This window comes from Manihot esculenta, chromosome 3 (genome assembly GCF_001659605.2).
Source record: "Manihot esculenta cultivar AM560-2 chromosome 3, M.esculenta_v8, whole genome shotgun sequence".
Lineage (NCBI taxonomy): Eukaryota > Viridiplantae > Streptophyta > Magnoliopsida > Malpighiales > Euphorbiaceae > Manihot > Manihot esculenta.
The window spans coordinates 112814-137614 of NC_035163.2; the positions used below are offsets into that span (position 1 = coordinate 112814).

The 24801-nt window shown below is 36.4% G+C and overlaps 1 protein-coding gene across 3 annotated transcripts in view; it reads left to right on the forward strand.

Moving 5' to 3' along the window:
• Window positions 1–687: 687 nt before the first annotated feature.
• Window positions 688–24801, forward strand: part of LOC110611839 (DNA topoisomerase 1) — a 28415-nt gene continuing 4301 nt past the window's right edge. For all 3 annotated transcript variants that reach the window (XR_002487393.2, XM_021752354.2, XM_021752355.2), the window contains exons 1-14: window positions 688–1201; window positions 1553–2215; window positions 2302–2723; window positions 2929–3568; window positions 3815–3901; window positions 4744–4790; window positions 10026–10135; window positions 10272–10372; window positions 10850–10942; window positions 11094–11177; window positions 11415–11498; window positions 12086–12154; window positions 13188–13247; window positions 14642–14713. Coding sequence is in view for 2 of the 3 variants with exons in the window: in XM_021752354.2 (XP_021608046.1) it covers window positions 1100–1201; window positions 1553–2215; window positions 2302–2723; window positions 2929–3568; window positions 3815–3901; window positions 4744–4790; window positions 10026–10135; window positions 10272–10372; window positions 10850–10942; window positions 11094–11177; window positions 11415–11498; window positions 12086–12154; window positions 13188–13247; window positions 14642–14713 (2634 nt within the window). In the remaining variant the exon portion in view is untranslated. The remainder of the gene's footprint in view (window positions 1202–1552; window positions 2216–2301; window positions 2724–2928; window positions 3569–3814; window positions 3902–4743; window positions 4791–10025; window positions 10136–10271; window positions 10373–10849; window positions 10943–11093; window positions 11178–11414; window positions 11499–12085; window positions 12155–13187; window positions 13248–14641; window positions 14714–24801) is intronic.

A 24801-nucleotide genomic window follows, 5' to 3' on the forward strand; every position in this document is an offset into this window, starting at 1 on the left:
AAAATTAATATTAGCTAATTTCAAAATAAATATTATATTTTCATCTATTTTATATTTATTTCATTATTATAAATTTTATAACCATTTATTTTTTATAGAAAATAAAAATAAAAATATTATATTTAAAGTTGACATATTTAAATATTTATTATTTTAATGTTCACAAAAAAATTTGGATTAATTAGAATTTTATATTATTTTATATTAATGCTTATATTTTATCAATTATTTTTTTATTATTTATAATACCAATAATTATTTAAAAATTATTTTATGTAAAAAATATAATAAATATAAATATATAAAAAATTACGAGTATTAATAACGTGTAAAATACATTTAACTAATATTAATTTATTATAAAATATGAGAAATTTTAGTTTCATAAAATTTTTAACTATGTGATTGCGTTTATTTTTTCATTTATTTGCTTTTATTAAAAATTAAGTAGTTTAAATTCTTTCATGAACTCCGTTAACATAACATGGTAAGACAATAATTTTGATTTTTATTACCTAGTATTGAGGTACTTAATTTTGATCAGTAATTAACTAATCATTAAAAATGTGACTAAATAATTATTATTGATGAAATAATATTTAATACATAAATCATAATTGATTAGTAAAAAAGATATGTATATATAAACATAGACTATTACAAACATAAATGCATAGTCCAGTCCAGTACATGACTAAGAAACTCGCTCCCCCTCTTGGGAAATTGGGTGAAGAATTCCCTTTTAGGGTTCCGAGGGGAAGACGATGGCGTTCACTAAGAGGACTTGGGTTGGGTGGAGTCCTAGTTGAGAGCTGGGCTTGGGTTGAGTTTGCCTCCCGCCCCTAAAGTGGACCCAACTTTTCTTGCCCTCATAAGTTCAGCTCTCTGAAGAAAACTCCAAAACCTCTGCTTACGCTAGTCGCGCTAAACCCTTTCTCTCTTCATTTTTTCTCCACCGCCAGCAAAACTCTATATCATCTAATTCTTATTCCTCTCCATTCTGGCTAAAATCCATTCCGAACCGCAAAAGTTAGAGCTAACTGCGAGAAAGGATAAAAGAACAAAAGCAAATTCATTGCAAGCAAATGAATGAGAGGCCATGAATCAAATGCCTAGGAGCTTGTTAGTCGCTTCCACTTGTCCCTCGTCCTTCTTCTGTAGAACTTCTTCACCTTCGCCTCTTTGTCCCTTTATGACCAAGGTGTCTCTCTCTCTGTCTTGCACACACACACACACGCTCATAGAACGCTTAAATTTGGTTTTTGAACGCTGCTGAATTCTCTGCGTATGTAGAAATGGATATCATAGTGTAGGAAAAAGCACCGGCAATTAGATTTTTTCAAATTTCACTTGTTTTTTTATTCGGTTTTCTCTTTTCTCAGTTGCAGTTGAACTACGTGAGTAAAGTTCATGTCTAGCTTCTCTATTATGTGAATGGTGTAGACCATATTTCCTTGCAGTCGCAAATACGTTTATACTCTTTTTCTTTTTTGTCTTTATGTTCATTTTATATTTCTTTTTCGTTTTTCAAATTTATGGCTTTGGTTTGCAGTTGCATTGTGGAGCTCTTCAGAATCATCCAGCCTTTCATTTTCTTTCTTCACCATTTGGTACGTTTCACAAACATGGACAATGCTCTCAGCTTCGATTGAGAAAACCCAGAGTGTCATCCATGATCTCTATCAGCTATTCAAGGGTTCCACTATGCCTCGCTGACGGGTCTGTGAGTGTATCAGCTGTTGACTCATGTCTAAGAGCTGGATGTTTTAGTTCGTCTATGAACAAGGTTATCGCTCTGAATTCACGTGATTGCGGAGGTTTTGCTAGGCGGCATTTTTCTCAAGTCTCTAGGGCAAAAAGTCAGAATGAGGATGGTGGGTTTGGTAAATTGTTTAAGCAGGCAAAGCTTTTGAAGTCTCATGTGAAGAAAGATATTGATTCTGGACTTTTAGCTTCCAATGATGTCAATGCCATGGCATCGGCTGAAGACGTGGTTGGAGATATGAAGTTGGGATCCTCTATTTCCAGTTCTAGTTTGAGCAATAATAACCCCAAATCCAAAGTGAGGGGAAGACAAAAGAAGCAATCAAGAACTAATACAAAAAAGGGACAACCTTCTGGCGTCATTGCTTCAGATGAAGCTGCTGTCGTGGATTCTTATCCAAAGAGTTCGACCACCATGATAAATAGCCAGAGTCCCACAGAGGGTTTAGAGGTTAGCAGCTATTAAATGGTGGAAGAGTCAAGATTTAGTTCCTTTACCCACTTGCAAAATTTTAACTAACACTCCATTTTTTTCAGAAGAAATCAAATCTGAAGACACCCAAGGAATTGCTTGATGGTTCTGCATCTACAAAAAAACAGTCCAACAAGAAAAACCGAAACCCGAGCGGAAAGGGTAAGTCTGTGAAAGCAGTTAATGAATCAGCAGAGAAACTGAAACCTCAAGCAATGGACAAACTGAAACCTTTGGTTCAAGGAACACAAAAGCCACTATATCCTCCAACTGGGAAATCTGTTGTGGTGGTTGAGTCCATTACAAAGGCAAAGGTCTTTCAGGGGTACCTTGGTGATATGTTTGAAGTTTTACCCAGTTATGGCCATGTAAGGGACTTGGCCGCAAGGTCTGGTTCTGTGCGACCTGATGAAGACTTCAGTATGGTATGGGAGGTTCCTTCTGCTGCCTGGACTCATCTTAAGAGCATCAAGGTTGCCCTAAGCGGGTATGCTGCTTTACTTAAAATTCTCATTATTAACAATGTTTATGTACGGTGTAACTGGGCTGAAAGTAATACAATGTGTGCTTATTCCTGTCAATCTAAGTTTTAACTAATTCAATGTGACTTTCGACTTGTGGTAATTGCCTATTCTTTTGTGCTTCTGTTATATTATCTCTAAATTCTCTCATCCTTTTGCATTGTTTCACAGAGCAAAAAATCTTATCCTTGCATCAGATCCTGATCGGGAAGGAGAGGCAATTGCTTGGCATATTATTGAGATGTTGCAACAACAAGATGCTTTACATGAAGGGATTACTCTGGCCAGAGTTGTCTTCCATGAAATAACTGAGCAATCCATAAAAAATGCCTTGCAAGCTCCTAGAGAAATTGATTTGAACTTGGTTCATGCTTACCTTGCACGACGTGCTCTTGATTATTTAATTGGATTCAACATTTCACCATTATTATGGAGGAAATTACCAGGTTGCCAGTCAGCTGGTCGAGTCCAGTCTGCTGCATTATCTCTTATATGTGATAGGGAAATGGAAATCGATGAATTTAAGCCACAAGAATACTGGACTATTGCGGTTGAATTGTACAAAAGTAATCCAGGTTCTTCAATGAATACTCACTTGACCCATTTTGACTCCAATAAGTTGAATCAGCTTTCAATTAGCTCTCATTCAGAGGCAAAAGATATTGAACAGAAGATAAAAGTCACAAGTTTTCTAGTTGCTGGTGTTAAAGAAAGCAAAATGAGGAGAAATCCTCCCACTCCATATATAACGTCAACACTTCAGCAGGATGCTGCAAACAAATTACATTTTCCTTCAATGTACACAATGAAGGTTTGAGTTACATTTCATTTCCTCGAGAGAGAAATTACATTTACACATATTTACACTACCTTGAGCTGGTTCATGTCACATATCTTATTATTCCTGTTGTTCTCTCTAGCTAGCACCTTGACTTTGCAATAAACCTTGAAATTCCTTATTCTTCCTCATCATTTTTCTTGATGTTTTTCTTTTTTTCATTTTTTAATTTTATTTTTCCCCATTTCCTTCATACTTATTTTAGTTATGTGGATGTAGCTTGCGCAAAAACTTTATGAAGGGATTCAGTTATCAGATGGGAAGGCAATGGGTTTGATAACATACATCAGAACAGATGGACTGCATGTAAGTATCATTGTGCCTGCATGGACATTCCCCTTTCAGCTGCACTTGATGAGGTGTCTTGTGGTCTGCAAGTGGGGTGATGGCCAGACATGTTACATATCTTCATCATCTTTTATCTTTTTATCATTTATAGCTTTTTTGTGAAGTTGGCAGTTGTTACTGCCTTATTTCTGGAGTCAAGATTTCATGCAATCTTGTGCCCTGTATAAAAAATAGTTGTCTTCACATTGTTATCAGTGTTATGCTGGTATCTAAACAATTTTCTGCATTCATGCTGCATAAAGGCTTTATGCAACTTTTTGAAATTTTCACATAGGACAGTTTAGTGCTTTTCTCTAGGCAGTAAGGGGAAGTAATGTTAGGGTTAGAGTTTAAAGAGTAAATGGTTCAGCATCTGTCATTTGGTTTCAACTGGATTTACTAACGCTAGCATGGAAATAATAAGGGTTCCTTCCAGAATTGTAGGAGATAACTGAGAAGGGTTTGATTTGGTATGCATACTCTAGAAACAAAGGGATACTGGTGTATGGCTGCTATTCTAAAGCTCCAAGCAGATTGTAATAAATTGAACAGGAAGAAGATATTGTAATAAATTGAACAGGAAGAAGATAGTTATGTTCTTGTTATACAGTTGATACTTGAAGTAAATAGGTTGATGTATCGAGGTTGCAAAAGTTTTCGTTATAGTTCCTTTTAGTTGGCTAGAAAAATTAGTTGATAACATAAATGAAAGGAATGGTAATTCACACCTTCTAGTGCCGTAGAAATATTGCTAAAAGGTGTTCACTGCTTTTTTTTTTAATTCCAGTTGAATTCTAACATCTTTCTTGTTTTGCTCTCAGATATCCAAAGAAGCAGTTAAGGAAATACGTTCCTTGGTGATTGAAAGGTGACTTCATTTAGATTTTTAACATATTTCCTCAATTTCTCTGATATCTCTTGAAATTGGTTTGTTGTTAATGTTTGTTTTGAAATGTTTGATTTTTTGGTTGCTGTAGAGAAATAATATTTCTTGAGTCTGTTACAATAGAAATTACAGTATATTTATACATAAAAAACCTATCTAGAAAGGAAAGGGAATCCTTTTATCAAGTCTATAATCATGCAATGCCTAAGATCAAACAACTAACAAATATATCCATATTTATTTCCTATATTAACATATCTACTTCCAATAACACTTCTCATCAAGTCGGAGCATAAATGTTAATCATATCCAACTTATTACATATGTAGTCAACTCGAGTCCCATTTAGAGTTTTAGTGAAGATATCTCTAATTGTTCTCTGGTTTTGATTTGTGCTATTGAGATTATCTTTTATTGGTCCTTTTCACGAATAAAATGACAGTCGATCTCGATATATTTGGTCCTCTCATGAAATACTGGATTAAAGGTAATGTGAGGCAATGTGGATAGCTGTATGATTATCACACTATAATTTAGCAGGCATCGAATTTGTAAACCCAACCTTTTTTAATAGTTGACAAGTATGCCATATCTCAATATTCAAATTCAACATTGGACCACATTTTGCTTTTTACTTCTCCATGAGACCAGGTTACCTCCCACAAAAACACTGTATCCAGTGATTGACCTCCTATCAACCTTTGAATTTGCCCAATCAACATCAGAAAAAATTCAATGTTTGAGTGTCTATGGTTACTGTTGAAGAGGTCACATCCTAAAGCACCTTTTAAGTAGCAAAGAATTTGCCCTAAAGCATTCCATTGAGTAATAGTAGGAAAATACATAAACTGACTCACCACACTCATTGAATATGCAATATTAGAATGAGTCACCTCAAATAATTCAGCTTGCCAACTAATCTTCTATACATTTCAGGATTTGCAAATGTCTAGTGGTCTTCTATAGTAAGTTGAGGATTAGGGGTCATTGGTGCACTATAAATAAAGGCTTAGCATACAATTTTTCTATTTCCGTCAACAAATCAAGAACTTCAATGCCCAAAAAATATTTCAAGGAGCTCAAATCCTTTGCAAGAGATTGTGTTTTGAGAAATTCTTTTAGAGATGTAATGCCAGCAACATCACTTCCTGTGTCACATAGACTACAAGCAGAATTACTCTACTATCAGAATTTCTATAAAATACTGAGTGATCACACGTACTATTTGCATACCAAATTGTTGGACCATCTCACTAAACGTGTCAAACTATGCCCGAGGACTCTGTTTCAAGCCATAGAGGGATTTTCAAAGTCTACAAACCTTGTCTAACTCTCCCTGAGCAATAAAATCGGGTGGTTGTTCAATATAAACTTTCTCCTGAAGGTCACTATGGAGAAAAATATTTTTAATATCCAGACGATGCAAAGGCCAATTATGTGTAACTGCCAAGGAAATGAATAATCAAACAGATGCGAGCTTGGCAACTGGAGAGAAGGTATCAAAATAGTCAACTCTATAAGTTTGAGCATAACCTTTGACCACTAAACAGGCCTTGAGGCGAGCAACAAATCCGTCAGAGTTTACTTTCACCGCAAACACCCACTTACATCCAATAGCCCGTTATTTTGGAGGCAAGGACACCAACTTCCAAGTACCATTAGTGTGTAGGGCCATCATTTTCTCTTCCATTGCAGCATGCCAACCAAGATGGGAGAAAGCCTCAATAACATTTTTGGAGATTGAAATAGAATCTAAAGCAGTGGTAAAAGAATGAGAATAAGAGGATAATTGATTATGAGAAATAAAAGACGAAATAGGATGAGTGCAAGTATGTCTACCTTTGCGAAGGGCAATGGGCAGACGGTGACAGATTGGTGGGGGTAGAGTCCGTCGATGAAGAAGCTGATAGCAGAGCGAAGTCAGAGTTCTCTGGGCGTCTGAAATAAACATGATAAATGGAGGGCTAGCCGGCACATGAGTGAAAGGTGCAGGAAGATTCTGAGGTGAGACAAAGAGCAAACAATGTATACCAAGAGGTCATTTTCTTCCTCTGTGTCATAAACAGATGATGGTGGAAAGAATGGAGTGAACTCAAAAAATATTACATCAGCAAACACAAGGTACCGATAAAGATACAAGGTACCGATAAAGATAAAGAGAAAAAGAATGATATCTTTTTGAAGCTGATAGTAGCCAAGAAAGACACATTTGAGTGATTTGGAATCCAATATAGTAATCTGTGGATGGATATTACGAACAAAACAAGTATGCCTAAAGATATGTGATTCAATAGGAAATAAAGATTTAGTGGAAAACAAAATGTCATACGGGATATCACCATGAAAAATGGAAGAGGGTATACAATTGATCAAAAAGCAAACAGTGGACATAATATCAGTCCAAAAACATTTAGGGACTTTCATTTGGAATAAGAGAGCTCTGGCTACTTCAAAAAGATGTCAATTTTTTTCGTTCGGCAATCCCATTTTGTGAAGGAGTGTCAACATAGGAAGACCGGTGAAGAATATTTATTTTTGTGACAAATAAGATTGAAATTCCCCGAAAAGATGTTCTTTTGCATTATCACTTTGCAATATTCAAATAGAAAGATTGAATTGAGTTTAGATTGCAGCATAAAAAGCACAAAAAATAAAGAATAATTCTGAAGGACTCTTCGTTAAAAATAACTAAGTAGTGTAAGAAAAATCATCAATAAAAGTAATAAAGTACTTAAAGCCAGACTTAGACACAATACGATAAGGAACCCAAATATTTGAATGTACTAACTCAAAAGGGGGATGAAATCCGTTTATTGACTCGAGACATTGTAGGTAAACGATGAGATTTGGTAGATTGACACGATTCACGATCTAAAATAGATAAAAGATTGAAACTGTGGACATAACTTTTTTAAAGCAGCGAGAGAGAAGGATGCCCCAATCAACAGTGAATCCCAATCGACAGTGAACATCAAAAGGAGTTAAACTTGTAGAACATGCAAGAGATTTAGGTATTTTTTGATTCAGGATGTAAAGACCTTCTGACTCGCGTCCTCTACTAATAATTTATTTCGTCGAAGGATTCTGAAACACACAATGATCAGGAAAGAATGAAACATGACAATTTAGTGCACGAGAGAGCTTACTAACGGAAAACAAATTAAAGGAGAACTTAGAAAAGTATAACACAGAGGATACAAAAAGAGGTGATAAGTTGACATGTCTAGAACCCATGACAGAAGATTAGAGCCATCAACAAAAGTATTATAGGAAGACGATTTATGAAGCTTAAGATTGTACGAGACTTAAAATTGGACAAAAGGATAGAATTACTTAACATATGATCGGTAGGACCAGAATTAATAATCCATTTTGAGGATAAAGACATAAGACATGCAATAGAGTTACATGATTCAACAATTGCAGTGAGAGGAGAATTAGAGGATTTTAGAGATGCTTGGAATTGAGTGAATTGTGCATACTCATCTGTAGATATCAAAATGTCTAGTTAGGAGAAGCCTCAACTGTCATGTGCGTCCTTTATGAGCGCTGATTCTCATTCTGAAGTTTCAGGCATGTCTTTTTAGTGTGTTTAGATTTAAGGCAGTAATAGCAAATGATTTTCACCAAGTCATAAGTAGGAATTGCTTTCTCAGGACAATGAGATTCTCTACTACTATTAAAACCTCCCTTGTTTCCACCTCCATTATCTTGTCTGCCATTGTCGTTGCGGCTAACAAGGACACTAGTGGTGTGTGAAGGAATTGGAGAGGAAGATTCAGTACGCAACACCCTAGTGAAAGCATCATCTAATGATGAAATTTCAGAGTTAGAAAGAATGAGATTTAGCTATCTCAAACTTTAAAGGGAGACTTGCAAGGAAGCTCATAGTAGCCATTATGCAAGGAAGCTCATAGTAGCCATTTACTCTTGTTGAGCTTGTTGAGTTTTCACATCTGTGCTAAAAGATATTAAGACATTAAGTTCCTCGTAAACTCCTTTAAGATCCATAAAATAATCCATAAAATATGAGGTCAGAGTTCTATCCTGTTTTTTAGCTCAATAAAATGTCTTACACACCTCCTAAATGCGAGAAATTTTCCCTTTTCTTGAGTATAAAAACTCCAAATAATTCATTACCTCACTATGAATGGAATTTTGGATTTGCAAAAAATAATCGAGCATCATTTCTCTTCTAATCTTTCTTAGTGTCATCAGTTGGAGGATCCTTGGTAAGGTGATCGTCCATTCCGATATTTTATAAATAAATACGAATAGTCTTACTCCAATTTAGAAAATTAGATCCATTTAATTTATGTTCCGTGATTTTAGTCATCATAGGAATCACATCAGTTGCGATGTTTTTAATTTCAGCCGTGAAAACAATCCATCCAAATCAAAGGCAACAAAAGGCACAGGAGAAAAAAAGATGTGAATAGTACCAGGAGTGAACAGTACCCAAAATGCAATCCAATCCAAAAATACCTCCACCGAACACTTAAACGGCATATCAGTGAGTTACTGTTCACAGTCACGTGCTGTTTTTATTCAGTGGCATCCAAGTATTCTTTATTTTCATTCTGGTATGATCTGGGATCTAGTGCCTTGAGTCTTATTTAAGTCTACTTGGTAAGGTTCTTAACACAGAGTCCTAAAAAGTCTAGCAGGTAATGATAGTTTTGTGTTTGGATTTCAAGTCCTATAAGGATTATGAGTTCCAGTAGGCAAGCACAGGATTCTTTTGAGTCGATAAATATCAAAGCTTGTAATGCTTTATTTTTTCAGTTCTGCAGTGAATAACTTCCATCAATTCTTTTAATTACGCAATTCTAATCCTATAAGGTTTTATGCTTCCTTGATAGGAGATATTCATATTCCTATTTCCTAGATCCTGCTAGTATGATATGAGGCTAGAAATTGATTTTTTTCTGCTCAAAAATTTTTTTTCTTTGTTTTTATGAGAAAATAGGATCGCCACCCATCTTCTGATTCTAATTCTCGAGTTGTACAAGCTCTGAACTTGATTTCTAAAAGATAAATATTTCCCTAAGATTTCTACATCAGGGAGATCTTGTGAACCTTTTTCCAGTACATCATCCAGAAAGGGAGATTTTCTCTTTGTTAATTTTGCTTTTCCTTCCTTCTTTCTTGGGTTACACTTTTATGCTATTTTGTCAGTCATGCTTGTTTACAAATAGCAAATGCTTACTCCTACAGGTACGGAAAAGATTTTGCATCTGGGGGCCAACTCAGATATTTTAAGAAGGTGAAGAATGCTCAAGAGGCCCATGAAGCCATTAGACCAACCAATATTTGGATGCTACCATGTAAGTCACAGATTCTGCAAGCAACATGATGCATAACATTTATCTTTTCTAATTTGAATGTGGTGCAAATTTGTTGTTTTTTGCTCTACAACTAGCACAGCAAAATAACAAGGGGTTCTTTCTTATTGACTTGTAGCAATGCTTGTTGATGTACTTGATGAAGATTCCTTGAAGTTATACACTCTTATTTGGTCACGGACAGTGGCATGCCAAATGGAACCTGTTATTATAAACCAGGTTAGAATGTAAATCTTTTAGGATGCTGTTATATAATATGCTTCTCTAAGTTGAATATATACTTTTTTGTGGTTTTGTTGGCTTTGTTTTGTGATATTCAGCATTTTTTTTGCAATCATTATCTGATGATTCTGATCCATAACAAACAGCTATTTACTGTGTCATCAAAACTGAATGTTACGCCAACAACAGTTTTAGATAAGTAATCTGTAGACTGTAACAGAAATAAAATTGAAACACCATTGTCCTCAGTGTTCACTTTAGGCCCAACCACATGGTGGTGTGTGTTTGCCTAGCTTGACCTCTCCTGATAGGAGAGGCTAGGTTTCAGATTTCAGAATCTATCTAGCCAAGCAAACCTTCCAAATACCACATAATCTTGTTCGTCAATTAATTTTCCCTTTTTTTTTTTTCTAAATGTGTTAGTTTTGAATTGTGCTATCTACACTTTGACTGACATTCTTCAGATCTAATCAGATGCAAGTTGACATCAGGAATGCTGATGGGTCGATCACTCTGAGATCTTCATGCTCAGGAGTTGGATTTCTTGGATATCAGGCAGTTTATGAGGTATAACAAGTTTTTTTATCACAACAGCTGTCTGTATATTCTATTCGTTTCAAAATGGCTTCATTTATTATTTCTCTTTAACAATTAGAATTGCAAGTGCTTAGAAAGAGATCAGTTTAATTTGGAAATGGCCTAATTCTATTGTTCATAGGACATTAAGGCCGGAGCAGTACGATACAAGGAGAATGAGGCATATGATCATCAAGAAGCCTTTGCAAGTCTCAAGTCACTGAAGGTGCTAATTCTTGCTAGTGATATTATTTCTTGTTTGCATATATGCGCGTTTTTGTGTCTGAAACAAGAGAGATTATGCTGCAGCTATTTGGTGAATATACTATTTCATTTTAGGTCTATTTCTATCTTGTTTTCTACTTTACAAAATAGCTCTTTGTTTCTTAAAACAAAAAAACATAGTGTTAATTACTCATAGAAGTGGTTTAGAGTATGCCTCCTCTAACTTGCCTGCTTATAGCCAGGGGATCTTTTGAATCTTGGTGAAGTAAAACTCAAGCAGCACTTTACCCAGCCTCCACCTCGCTACTCCGAAGGATCATTGGTACAATATTGTCATCTATGCTTAATACCAGAAACATTTACAGATAATTCTCTTCTCTTTGGTTTCTTTTTATGATGCTTCCTACTCCTTTGCCAAAAAAGTCAAAATATCTAGCAAAATAATTTTTAATATTGAAGGTATAGATTTCTTTCCATGTTAAATTTAGCTGAGATGACACATTAACGTCCATGTTGTGTCTGTATATGACAGATTTGAGTAAAAAACTAGTATAAATGGTGGGCTTGCACTTTAGAATTCGGATTACGATACATACTAGTAGATATATATTTATATCATAAAAAAATCAGTTCAACACTGATGGGTATTGTTCTATGTATAAATGCATGTAATTCAGCATAGTGAAGTTGGCCTATGTATGTGGGAAGAAATATCCAGGAATGTAGTGAAGCGGATTATATGTTTGCTATCTTTCATATTAATACAAATAATGTTAGTGATGGAACATAGTTCTTTTTCCAATCTCATTCATCCATATGTACATTGTCTAGAAGACCATCAACTTCCTACTTGTTTAAGCTCCTTTTCTTCTTGGCTCCCCTAAGTCCTACTTTGTGATTATGAAACAGGTTAAGAAACTGGAGGAACTTGGCATTGGAAGACCTTCAACATATGCAAGCACTTTGAAAGTGTTGCAGGTAATTTATTATTGGATTCTTTCAGCTCTTCATTTGAGCTGCCAGCGTAATGGACATGCAAGTCACAATATGGTACTCACTCTGCAATATATTCGAACCACAAGAGGTGGTTATGTAAAACAAGTAAGAAATAGAGGGTAGAGGAACAAATTCTCAAATCAATATCTAGAATTCCAGATCATAATAAGTCTGTAAATAAATTAGAGAAACTAAGACATATTTATAGAATTTTGAAATCCTGACTACATTAGATACCCTATTTCAAGTCTAATACAAAATCAAAATGAACTTCAAACAAAATAAGTGCTTCCTAAATATTGGATATAATATAAATTATAAAAATACTAAATAATAAAGCTCTAGTTTCCGAATTCTCCAATGACTTCAATTCCTAAATATATTAGGCTGAATCAATCTCCAATACTGCATCAGATTGGGGTAGGAAAAGGTAAAAGGCAAGTGTCACTGCCAATTAAATGAATGAATGGACCTACCATTGATTTTGTAGCAACAGATTTGGAAAGATGTGGAAGTCTGAACCTTCCAATGCTGTAAGACAAGGTAAAGCATGGCAAAAAGCTATCCAGCTAAAACCACAAATGCATGAACCGTGAGCATTTCTGAAATTTGGGACTTGTGGAAGATGAGAATTGGGTAAGGGTAGGGATTTTCAAAATATGGTCTCTTATGAGTTATGAGGTTGAGTATTGGTTAAACAAGTTCTTGTTTTATTGGCTAAAACTGTATCTGGTTTATTGTAAAGATAGCTTGAGGTCTAGCGTCTGGGTTAATGGCCAAAAAATTTGTGTCAATATAATAAGGATTTCTTTTTTGCCATATTATCCATAAGTTGAATTTGTGTTTAGCAAGGAAGTAGCAATTATGAGCTGTTGGGGATTGGTCACTGGAGACTCATGTCATAATTTTTCTTTAAAATGTATCTAATCTTTGAGTTATGATAAACTGTTATCATATTTCTATTCTAGTTTTTTTATTTGATGTAGTCATGTTGACATATTTTTTGTGGCATCAGGATAGGCACTATGTGACAGTAAAAAGCCGTGTGCTGTATCCAGAATTCCGTGGTCGCATGGTATGTTTTGGGTCCTCTCACTGAAGTACTCAGTAATTACAGTTCTTTCAAGTACTTATCCAACAATGTAGTTGCCTACGATTTCTGTTCTCTCAAAGAAAATAATCTAGATGGTTCGGTTACATGAGAAATTTACATTCTACTTCTTTCTTAGATAAAAATTTCAATATGTCACTGCCACATGTCAAGAGTGTTCATTTTGCCGGCTGGAGGAACTCTGGAACTCCATTTTAATTTATTGTTATGTGTTTCAAATAGTAACTTATTATGACTTTGAATAGTAACTTAGTATAACTATTGTATCTGGAATATATCAATTCAACTCTGGATTTAGTATAATTTAAAATATTACAAGCCCATTAATTCCAATATTATGTTGGAAAATCTTTTGAAGTTAGCAATTTTCTAAAATCTCATGATTAGAAAGTCTATGCATAGCATGGATTTAAGTCGTGGCCGCACTTGTGGGAGTAATGACCTTAACGTAACAGTAACAGCTTATTGCTACATTTGTGCCCTTTTTTTTTTGAAAAATTTGCGAGGTTTATGAAATGACTAGATATTTAAAAATACAAGTAAAGATAAGATATACAACTAGTTAGCAAGTATAAATACATCAAATTCATCATTTTAAGATATTATTAGCATTAGTCAATTTAAAGCTAAATTAACTGTATAAATACAGATGTATTTTGATACAAAGAAAGACCCCTCACCTTTTGTAATATAGATTAGATGGTAGAGTTCTATAGATAGTTGATCTTAGCTCAAGATACAAGAAGTGAAATATGTGTAGAAAGGTAGAAAAATTTAGATTGAAATTTGAGAGTGAAGCACAACTTAAAGTTAAAGCTCCCCAACCAGGAAAAAAAAAACGGAGTACTTGCTGCCCCAATCTGGCTTGAAAAAATAAGTGACGTAATGGACTATTGCTGTTACTTAACAGTGCATAATGGCAGTAAGAAAGTTACATTTATTAACTGGTGTTGCAGGAAAATTTCCTTTGTGTTTCTAAATAATGAGTGCCATGGTAACTGGAGGGCTAAAGACCTATAGCTAACATGTATGGCCTTTAATCAAAACCGTGATACATAGAGATTGTAGATAATCTGCAATGGACAAGATTTCAGCAACATTAAAGCCCCCAAATTTAATGATTTCATGTGAACCTACAATTTCCACTGCAAGTCCAATAACATCTGGACCTTTTATTTATGATTCTTTGACTTACGCCTGCATTTTTATTCACTATGATTGATTGTTGCTAGTCAATCAACTCTTCTTGTACTCCATGCATGATATCTCCTGCCCCTTCCCCTTTCCAGTTTCTTGCTGCAGTTTCAACGATATAATTGATAAACCTATTTGATGTCATTTCTTTTGAATGATAATAGGTCTCAGCATTTCTCTCTCATCATTTTACGGAGGTCACAGACTACAGCTTTACTGCTGATATGGAGACTGAGGTGATTTCATTAAATTGGATTGAAAAGTCTGTTTGTCTTGTTCTCAATGCTGTATATTTGTTTAAGTGGTAGTTTTTGAAATTTGATATTGTCGTTTAGCTTCTTTGCTTGCTTTCCTAGTAACCATGATTTACCTTTTTTTTTTCTCCTTCTGTTTTTGGGTGTTAGTGTGTGTGTGATATATAGACAGAAGCACTAAGGAGTGCCAGAAGGGGTGCAAGTCAGTGTTATCAAGGCGAGAGGCGACACTAAGGCGCCGAAGTCTCCTATCACTTTAGGCGAGAGGCGATGCGATGCCTTTTTCCATAAGTCGACAAAAGCTAAAATTTTTCGCTATTTTAGATATATGCATATAAATATAATGTACACAGAATATTTAGAATAATATAAACATCAAATATATAATAAAACATTATTAATAAAGTATAAAATAAGACTATTGAATAGAACTACTAGCATAGTCGATTACTCAATCCTCATCAAGATTTCAAATATAAAATAAAGCATTAATAAATATTAGAAACAAGTTAAATATGAACAAAGCAAGCAACAAAATCAATTGTAGTATTGTCATCTAATCAAATTAAATAACTAAAAATACAAGGCATTAGGCATACTACTAGACTAGTATCACTGTCACACTCACACCACCAAAATAAATTTTGAATAAACAATAATTTAAAATCAATAACCAATGACCCATTATAATTAATTTATGCAATGTTGAATCATGAATGAATTTTGCAATGCTGGAGGCTGGAGCTTATGATTGCGAAGGAAGAATTTGGAGAAGAAGGAAATTGGGATTCGGGAGAAGGAGAAGGAAGAAGAAGAAAGAGGCGAGAGAAGGAGAAGGAGAAGGAAGAAGAAGAAAGAGGAGAGGAGACAAGAGAGGACAGAGGAGAGACACATACCTGTGTACTGGTCACTGGTGTCGATGGCTGCTTTTCAAGGCTGTCTCTCTTGGCTGGCTGCTGTTGGAGAATGCAGAAGAAGTCGCAATTTAAGGGTTTTGGGTTTTAACCCTTTAAAATTAAAAAAAAAAAAAGGATTCAGCAAGAGGTGCTAGCCCCGCCTAGCGCCTCGCGAGGCAACGCGAGCGCCTCTTGAAAGGTGGCGAGGCAAGGCAGGGTCGCCTAGCCCAGGCGAGGCAACCAAGCTCAAAAAGAAAGACACAAAACAAGTGAGATTGCAAAATATAAAGAGTTAAAAAGAAATTGTAATCTATACAACAAACCTATGGTTCTACACCAAGAATTGGTGGAAAAAGCATTTAGCACTTCCCCATCTTCCTTTTGTTGGGTTCTTTCAAAGCTTGTCAAGGAGTGATTAGAGGGATATAGGAGTAACCTTTTTTTTCTTTGTTTTTCTGTACAACATTATATACCTTTAGAAGTCCATGCTTCTTATGAACCAACCTTGTCATAACCTAGCGATAGCAACTGAATGCAGTGTTTTGCACAATTTACTAAATGATGTAAGGAAAAGAGGATTGTTTCTTGATTTTCTTTTCATATATACACACACAGTGTCCCTTAGTAAGGAGATGGAATGAATAATGATGGATGATAACTGTTCTATGTGACAAAATCATAATCATTTAATGTCTTGAGTGATTAATTGCTTGATCACTTCTTTTTGCAATGAAGGCTAATTCATCAAAGTGTCCTTTTATGGAGACTTGAGAAGTGCAATTGGTTTGCATATGGCCTATGATTGGAAGTTGCTCTACCATTGTCTGAATTCTGAAGCTTAACTCTTCTCCTAACGCAGCCCTTAATTTACGTGTCCTTACTTCTAAACAAACCTTATTAGATTCCTTCCATTTAATCTTAATGTCATTTCCCATTATCCACTATCAACTCATACAGTGAAAGAAGCTTGGATTTTTTTTTTTTGAAAAAAGTCATTTGAGTGTTTTGCTAAAAATTCCTAAATCAAGTTGCTTTACCATTGAACATCATTTTTTTCTCAGTGATGTTGAGCTTTCTCTCGGTGCACATTTAGCCTTGGGTTAACATACACTGCTTCCATTATGAGGAAGAAGGTTGTCAATCGTCGGGAAATGCAAATATATGCTGTCGCTTGAGGAAGGAAGACAAGTGGTAGGCAAGGGTTCCAAGTTGGAAGAAATCGACGAGTTTGGGCCGGAAATCATAGTTAAGATTGAGACATTGAGTGGAGGAAGAATGGAGAACAACAAGATGTAGTGAAGGAGGGGAACGTTGATGGGAAGAGAACGTGGGTGGATTTGTTTGCTAAGAATAGGATCAGAAGTTCTGGTTATGAGTTGAAATACATTCTGCCGGCTGTCTCCAATGGCCAAAAAATTGTAAAATTTAGACCTGATGAGGTTGATTCAGGTATGGAAAAATGGAAGAGTGCTCTAATTGGCAGTGTATATGGATGGAGGACTCGTTCACAGGAATGGAGAGCTTTGCCATGGGTAGATGGAAAAGGTTTGGTCTAATTTCTGTGCAATTTGTTAATGATAATGTTTTAGAAGATAGACTCTATACCTTTGATAGGAGGCCCTTAGTATTGCTTCCATGGAAGCCTAGACTGAGAATAGATTTTGAATCAATTCAAAAGTTGCTTTGGATTCAGTTACCAGGGTTACCATGGGAATTTTGATCTAGCTTAATTTTGAGTGAAATAGGCAGTGGGTTAGGCAAGCCCCTATTTTCATATTGTGTACTGGGAATAAATCAAAGCTAGGATATGCTAGAGTTCTTGTGGAGATGGAATTAAATGGTGCATTCGCTGAGAATGTAGTCCTGGAGATCCAACAGGTTGTCTATGAGTGGAAACCTTTGAAGTGTAAGGGATGTAGTAGGTCTGGGTGCAAAGAATATGAAACAGTTGGAAGCGAGAGTATGGGATGTGGTGAGCAAAATAGGGATGAGTTGAGAAGAAATGACATAACAGATGTGGTTATTAAGGACAATGAAGAGTTAGAGGAAAATGAGCCTAGGATCATGGTTGGTAAATGGAAAGGAAAGGGCAAAATAGGTGTGAATGATAATAATATACAGCGCTTGGATACTGGAAGCTTAGAAGAGAAGTTGGGAGAATTTGGGTTGCTTGTAATGCCCGATTAGTACAAATACAGGTTGAGTCAAAGGCTGAGTAGTTTATACATTGCAAGGTGATGGTTGATGGTGTTGAGTTTTGTTGGACGGTAGTTAATGGTTGCAATCTGTGTATAGAAAGGAAGAGGTTGTAGGAATCCATTCAAGCTACTGCAAATGGTATGAGTATACCTTGTGAAACCGATGATGAAAAGAAAGAAGAAAGTATAAGGTTTGAGAGAAAATATTTTATTATTCCTTTCAAGTCAATTGGGATATATATACTACTTACAAGAGTACATACTAGGTAATAAAATAAATTAATTCCCTAATTATAGCCTAATCATATTTCAATACTATCACATAATCATATCCCTAATTATCACTACAAATCTAGACTATTTATAGAAAGAATCTCAACACACCCTTCAAGCTGGAGCATACATGTCATATGCTCAAAACTTGTTACAAATATACTCGATTCGTGAATTTCGAAGAGATTTTGTGAAAACATCAGTTAGTTGATCGTTCGAGTTAACAAAACTAATAGAAATACATCCCGACTCAAACTTTTGTATAGGAGCAAATGTTACAAGGGCATTGAAAGAATTCTTTGAGACTGCTAGGCTTCTGAAGCGATTCAATGCTACTACCTTAATTGTTATACCCAAGACTCGAAGTCTTGCTGGCTTGACAAATTTCTGACCTATTGCATATTGCATTGTCATTTACAAGGTCATTACAAAGATCATTGCAAGCAGGTTGGAGAAAGTTCTTGGTGGAATAATCAATTTGGCTTAGTCTTCCTTTATACCAGTAAGGAAAATAGTTGAGAATATCTTATCGCTCATGAGCTAGTGAGGAATTACCATCAAGGTTTTGGTACTCCTAGTTGTGCAATGGAGATAGATTTGAGGAAGCCTGTGACTTTGTCCAATGGGATTTTATAGAAGAAATGTTGATGGGGATATACTTTCCAAATAAGTTGAGGGTTGGGTTATGAAATGTGTGAGAACCCCTTGGTTTTCGGTGATGGTAAAGGACTTAGGCAGGGAGATCGGATATCTCCACTTGTTTTTGTTATAGCCATGGAATACTTATTTAGAGTCTTCAGTTAAATTACCAGCAGGCTTCAAGTTTCATAAAAGGTGCAAAGAGGTAAAAGTGAATCACTGGTGCTTTGCGAATGATCTCTTTCTTTTTAGTCATGTGGATTATGAGTTTGTGAAGGGTTGGGGGATGTCCTAAAACACTTTGAGGTTGTCTTTGGGTTACAAGTTAATGATTCCAAAAGCTTAGTGTATTTTGCTAGAGTACCAGATCAAGTGAAGAGGCAGGTCTTACATACCTTGAATTTCAGGAAGGTACATTGCCTGTCACCTATCTAGGAGTCCCTTTGGTGTCAACTGCTATTAAAAAGAGCCACTGCACGTGTTTGATTGATAAGATAAATGCGAGAGTAAGTAATTGGGTAGGTAAGCACCTTTCTTATGCTGGTAGAGTGCAACTTATTAACTCATTGTTGAGGATCTTGCATATGTACTGTGTAGTGTTTTCATTGTTCTTAAAGCTCCTATCTAGGAAATTGATAGGAGATGCAGAAGATGGACTTGGACTCTGGAAAGGGACAAAAGAGTAGTAGCTTGGGATTTTATATGTAGACCTAAAAAGGGAGGTCTAGGGGTAAAAGGGATGGGACATGGAAGATCGCAGCTGTTAGGAAACAAATATGGGAATTATTTTTCTCAAAGTCATCTCTATGGAAAAATGGGCAGTGCAGAATAAACTGAAGCAACTGAGCTAGTGAGGCATAACTAAACCACTGAAAGAAGGGTGACTTTTCCTTCTGGTTTGACCCCTGGATGGATGGATACGGTATTATTGATAGATTCCCTTTCATTAAAATTGAAGACACCAATATCCCTTTTAAGGAAAAGGTGAATGATCTCTAGAGAGCTTGGTAGTAGAGATTACCTGACCCTCTAGACAATATGATTGAGCTGGCATGGAATGAGGTGAGGAGATATAGGGTGTGGAAGAATCTGGAGGATAAAATAGAGTGGAGATTAACCAACTCTAGCAGGTATACAATAGCAAGTGCAACTTGAGAGGTGTTGAGGAAGAAAGCTGGCAAAGTCAAGTGGTGGGAGCTGATTTGGGGTACACATGTGTTGCTTAGACATGGCGTTATTGTGGATGGCTATCCTAAATAGGTTAGTAACTGGTTAAATGAAAGCTGGTGTCTGATGATAAGTGCAGCTTGGAGCATTTATTCTTTGATTGTGCTTTATCAAATAGGGTCTGGAAGAAGGGCTGCAGAGATCTGAGATTAAGAGGGGGCCTGTGGGATGGAGAAGGGAAATTAGATGGCTTACACAGAAGGTGAAAGGTTACTGGAAAATCCTTGCTAGCTGTCATAAGGAGAGTTGTGTTCACTGTTACTTTGTATTATGTATGATGGGAGAGAAGGTTGTGATTAATCATTCAGAAGCTGATGCAGGATCAATTGTAAAAAAAGTAGCAACTGTTGTGAAATTAAAATTAATGAAAGAGGAGTTGACTGGAGCAGGTGGACATAAGCATGGACAAGAACTCCTGGGCTCTTCCAAATGGGCTGTATGGGTTTGGATTAGAGGTTGGAGATGTTATATTATGCAGATAGGGAATGCTGCGCTACTCAGGTTAATATGTTTTTTTGTTTCCCCTTTGCTTGTATGCATGCTTTTGAATGTTTGGAGGTTTATGGTATTGAAGTCACTTGATGATGCTGTACTGTGCGTGATTGCTGATTGGATATTCTGAGATGAGGTTGTGGATGGCAAGGAGATTGAGTCCTGCACTTGGGGGATCTTTTGATGCTTAAAATGATTGGTAGCTGGGTTTGCTGGTTAGTCCTTGTTTTTTTCTTTTACTTGTTTACTGTTAGATTGGGTGAGGAAGGCTGATATGCTTGGAAATATGTATAAATATTGGATGGTTGTTTTGTACAGTGTGGCTCTTTGGCAATAAAAAGATTTATCGACCAAAAAAAAAAAGATAATCACTCACTAGTATCTCTTTTTTTTTTCCCTAGCGGATTATATATATATATATATATTGCAATTCTATTGGCTTGAGCATCCATGACCACTACTTTGAACACCCCTCCCTTCCGGTTGAACCTTCTTTCTTTATAGGTTGTTTAACAACACCCACCTCACCAACTAATATTTGAAATCCTTCTAAATATCTACTCCCGCTACTGTCTTTAAAAGATATCAGGGTAAATCTGATGCCCCTTATTTTCCGAATATCCTCCAACCTTCCAACTGAACAATAAGAATAGGGAATGTGGAAAAATGTATAAACTAGACCAGGAAAACTGGAGAGAGTAATCTTACTGGTTGTGTGTATTTTACCCTTGATAGATCCAACTTACATAGTTAAACTTAACTTCAATAATTCAGTTAAAGAAAAAAAAGAATACGTACAAAATAATTTTGATGATCAAATTATTCTTGCCTTTGAATTTAGCTCCGAAGGGAGCGCCTGGATAGGATACGAGTAATCCCAGATTGGACCAAAATGGGGTCTCCCCATGCATATAAATTATGGTTGCATTCGTAATCATAGTTATGGTTGCATTTACATATTCAAGAAGTTGTTAAAGATTTAAGAAATGCTATTATGATTAGAACCCATTGAATCAATGGTTTATACATTTAATAAACTATAAGAACTAGTGAATAATAAAAAGAATATTTAAGATCCAACCTCATTATTGCTCTAAGGAATCTCTAGGAGGGTATTGGGACATGGGCAACTGTGGTCAGCAGTTGAAAGGATAGAAGTTTATAGCTAGAAATTCTATTTTCAAAGTTACAATTGTAGTTTTTGAACAATTGACCTTTGAAAAGTTGCTCCAAAAGGTAACTACATTTGCCAAATGCCTCAAAGTTAGTGGTTGGAATTATTAAACCCAAATCATTCCCTAAAGTTCGACTGATTGTTGAGTAAAACATTTGTGTTAGCAAGCGTTTTGGGTGATAGAGTTGATGTATGTCAAAAGAAAGGGAAAATTGGTTTCTACAAAAGTAAGGCAAGCGCTAGGTTGTCTGCAAAAATAGAAGGCCTTCTACAGTTGTTAACAAGTGGCATAATGTAACGGCCAGTATGGCCATTACTGCTGCAATTTGGTATGCTGTTACTATGCGCCTTAAGGGTGATAGTCCCTTCATCTTCCATTAAATTGAGGCTGTCAAATTACTTATTGGGTGTTATTTGGCACCATGCTTGACCTATTGCAATGCAGATTAGAATTGTACAACACATTTTATATTAGACCATTTGTTGTATCAATGCACCAATGGAAGCATCATTAGCAGTTTTATTGAGGAGAGAGGGAATACTAAGGCGATAAAGTAACTTGTGGTCTTAGGTGTGAGGTAGCTGAGGTGAGGGTTTTTTTTTTGACGCTCTTTTAATATAAAAATGACAATTTAACTAATTTATTAACTAAAAAAACATATATTGAAAAGAAAAGAAATATTAAAAATTAAAAAGAAACAAATTAAATAAAGCAACACCCATCTATAATTGCAATAAGCAATAAACTAAAAAAAAAGAGCAACGGCCATCTATAATTGCACTAAGCAAGAAAGCATAAAAGGATGCTGCTGTTATAAAGAAACAAAGACCTATTGCCACAATGTCATTTTGGGAAGGCATGAAGGGAATGGAAGAAGAAAAGAAGAGGAGGAGGAGGAGAGAGTTGAAAGAATTTTTTTTTTTAAAAAAAGAGAGGAATTGTTGCTGTGCCATGTCCAATAGCTCTGGAAGAGAGGAAGAGAAAGAGAAAGGAAAAAGGAGAAGAGGAGATGGAGGGAGAAGCAGAGGGATTTTTTTCTAAAAGAAGGATATGTTGCTGTGTCAGGTTTAGCAGGGAGAGAAGAGAGAAAGAGAAAGGAAGGAGGAGGAAAGACATACCCGTTGCTGGTGTAAGGAGCAAGAAAGAGGAAAATATTTGTGTTTTGGCCGCTGTGGAGTGGTGTTTGCTATTTGAAAGAGATGGAGAGTGGCTAGAGTTTCTCTTTTACTGTTTAAAAGCACATAGAGTTGCCCTTGCTTCAGTGAGGCATCACCTATGGCCCCTCTCCTGGCAAGCTTTAAGGCGTTGTAGACCTGAAGGGGTGGACTGACATGAGGCCAAGGAGATATAAGAGGTGTAGGTACAGGCAAAGCACTAGGAACAAAGGTTGTATGCGTTGGACTAGAAGAAAAGTAAGGGGAGGTTTCAAAAAAGGTGACATCTGCAGAGACAAAATATCTGTTAGTAGTGGGATCATAGCATTTGTAACCTTTTTGAAGCCGAGAATAGACAAGAAAGACGCATTTAACTGATTTGGGCTGGAGTTTATCTTTACTAGGGGTATGATCATGAACAAAACATATACATCCAAAAACTCGCAGTGACAACTGGTTGGAGGTCTGGTTAGGAAAGAGAACCGAATGAGGACTATGATGCTGCAAAACAGAGGAAGGCATACGGTTGATCAAATAGCAGGCAGTAAGGACCGCCTCGCCCCAAAAACGAAGCGGAACATTATGATGTATAAGTAAGGTGCGGGTGGTTTCAATCAAATGCCGATTTGTTAAATGATTATTCCAAACCTTACAACAAGTTTTGCAAGATTGAAACAAAGCAAGCAATTTTGGATCTAAAGAATGCCGCAAAAGACTACATAGTTGAGCATCAATCTTAACCCAGCTGGGTCTATCAGTGACAAGTGATATCAGTGGCATTTTTTGTTAAATGATCATCATATCCCTGTCCCACAAATCATAATTCTACGGATGCAGCCCAAGACACATAATTATTATTCCCTTGCAACTTAACTGTAGCAATTGAAAAGACAGGTTTAAGAGACTCAGAACCTGTATTGAGGGTGTTTTGCTTCTCAGACATGTCGAGAGAGATTCTGAAACATCAAGGGACCAAGTAGGGACCCGAATTTGCAAAAAGGAGCCGTATCTGCCAGAAAGAGTGCCTGTGAACAGTAAATCTGATGACCGGACTTACTGGGCTGGGGTCGCCGGCATCAGGCGAGGTTGGAGGAATTGCCGCCGGCGTGAAACGGTCGCCGGAGGATGTGCACGCCTTCGCGCGTGGATGACGGACTTGTGAAGGCGGGCTGATCTGACGACCAGACCTATTGGGCTGTGGTCGCCGGAGCCGGGCGAAGCTGGGAAAAGAATCGCCGGCGTAAAACGGTTGCCGGAAAGTGGTGCACGCGCCGGTGCATGGCCGGAAGCAATCTGTGCAGGGTGGCCCGTGGAGGCGCGTCCGGAGGGCGGTGCTTCGCCGAAAAATAGATCGGAGGCCGCGTGGGGAATGGGCTGGGTGGTGAGACTAACTGATTTCCAGAAAGTCACCGAAGTAAGGTGGCAGATCTGCCACTTAAAGGTGAACCAAATTTCTTGGCTCTGATACCATGAAACTTTGATGAAAAGAAGAAAAAAAGAGTAGAAGATTTGAGAGAAAATGCTTGATTATTCCCATCAAGCCAATTGGGGTATATATACTACTTACAAGAGTACATATTAGGTAAGAAAATAAATTAATTCCCTAATTATATCCTAATCATATCTCAATCATATCCCTAATTATCACTACAAATTTAGGCTATTTATAGAAATAATCTCAATATACAGAAATAATCTCAACAGTGTTCATAGGCTCGGAGAACAATTAACTAAAATCTTTATCAGCTGATCTATTTCCTTAGACCCCTAGAAGGAAAAAAATAGCTAGGAGACCCATGAATTGGAATAGAGAACATAGGTAAAAGGAAATATGCCTCCCAAACCATTTCGCCAGGTCTAACTTAATCTAAAATCTAATTCAAAAACTAGTTTAATGGGAGGAGTGTCCAAGATCCTTATAAGAGTTACATTACCCCTATATCAAACCAATGTGGGATTCAACATGCTCAAACCCTATTTCCTCAAAAACATGTTGGAGGAAACTCCTATCATTTT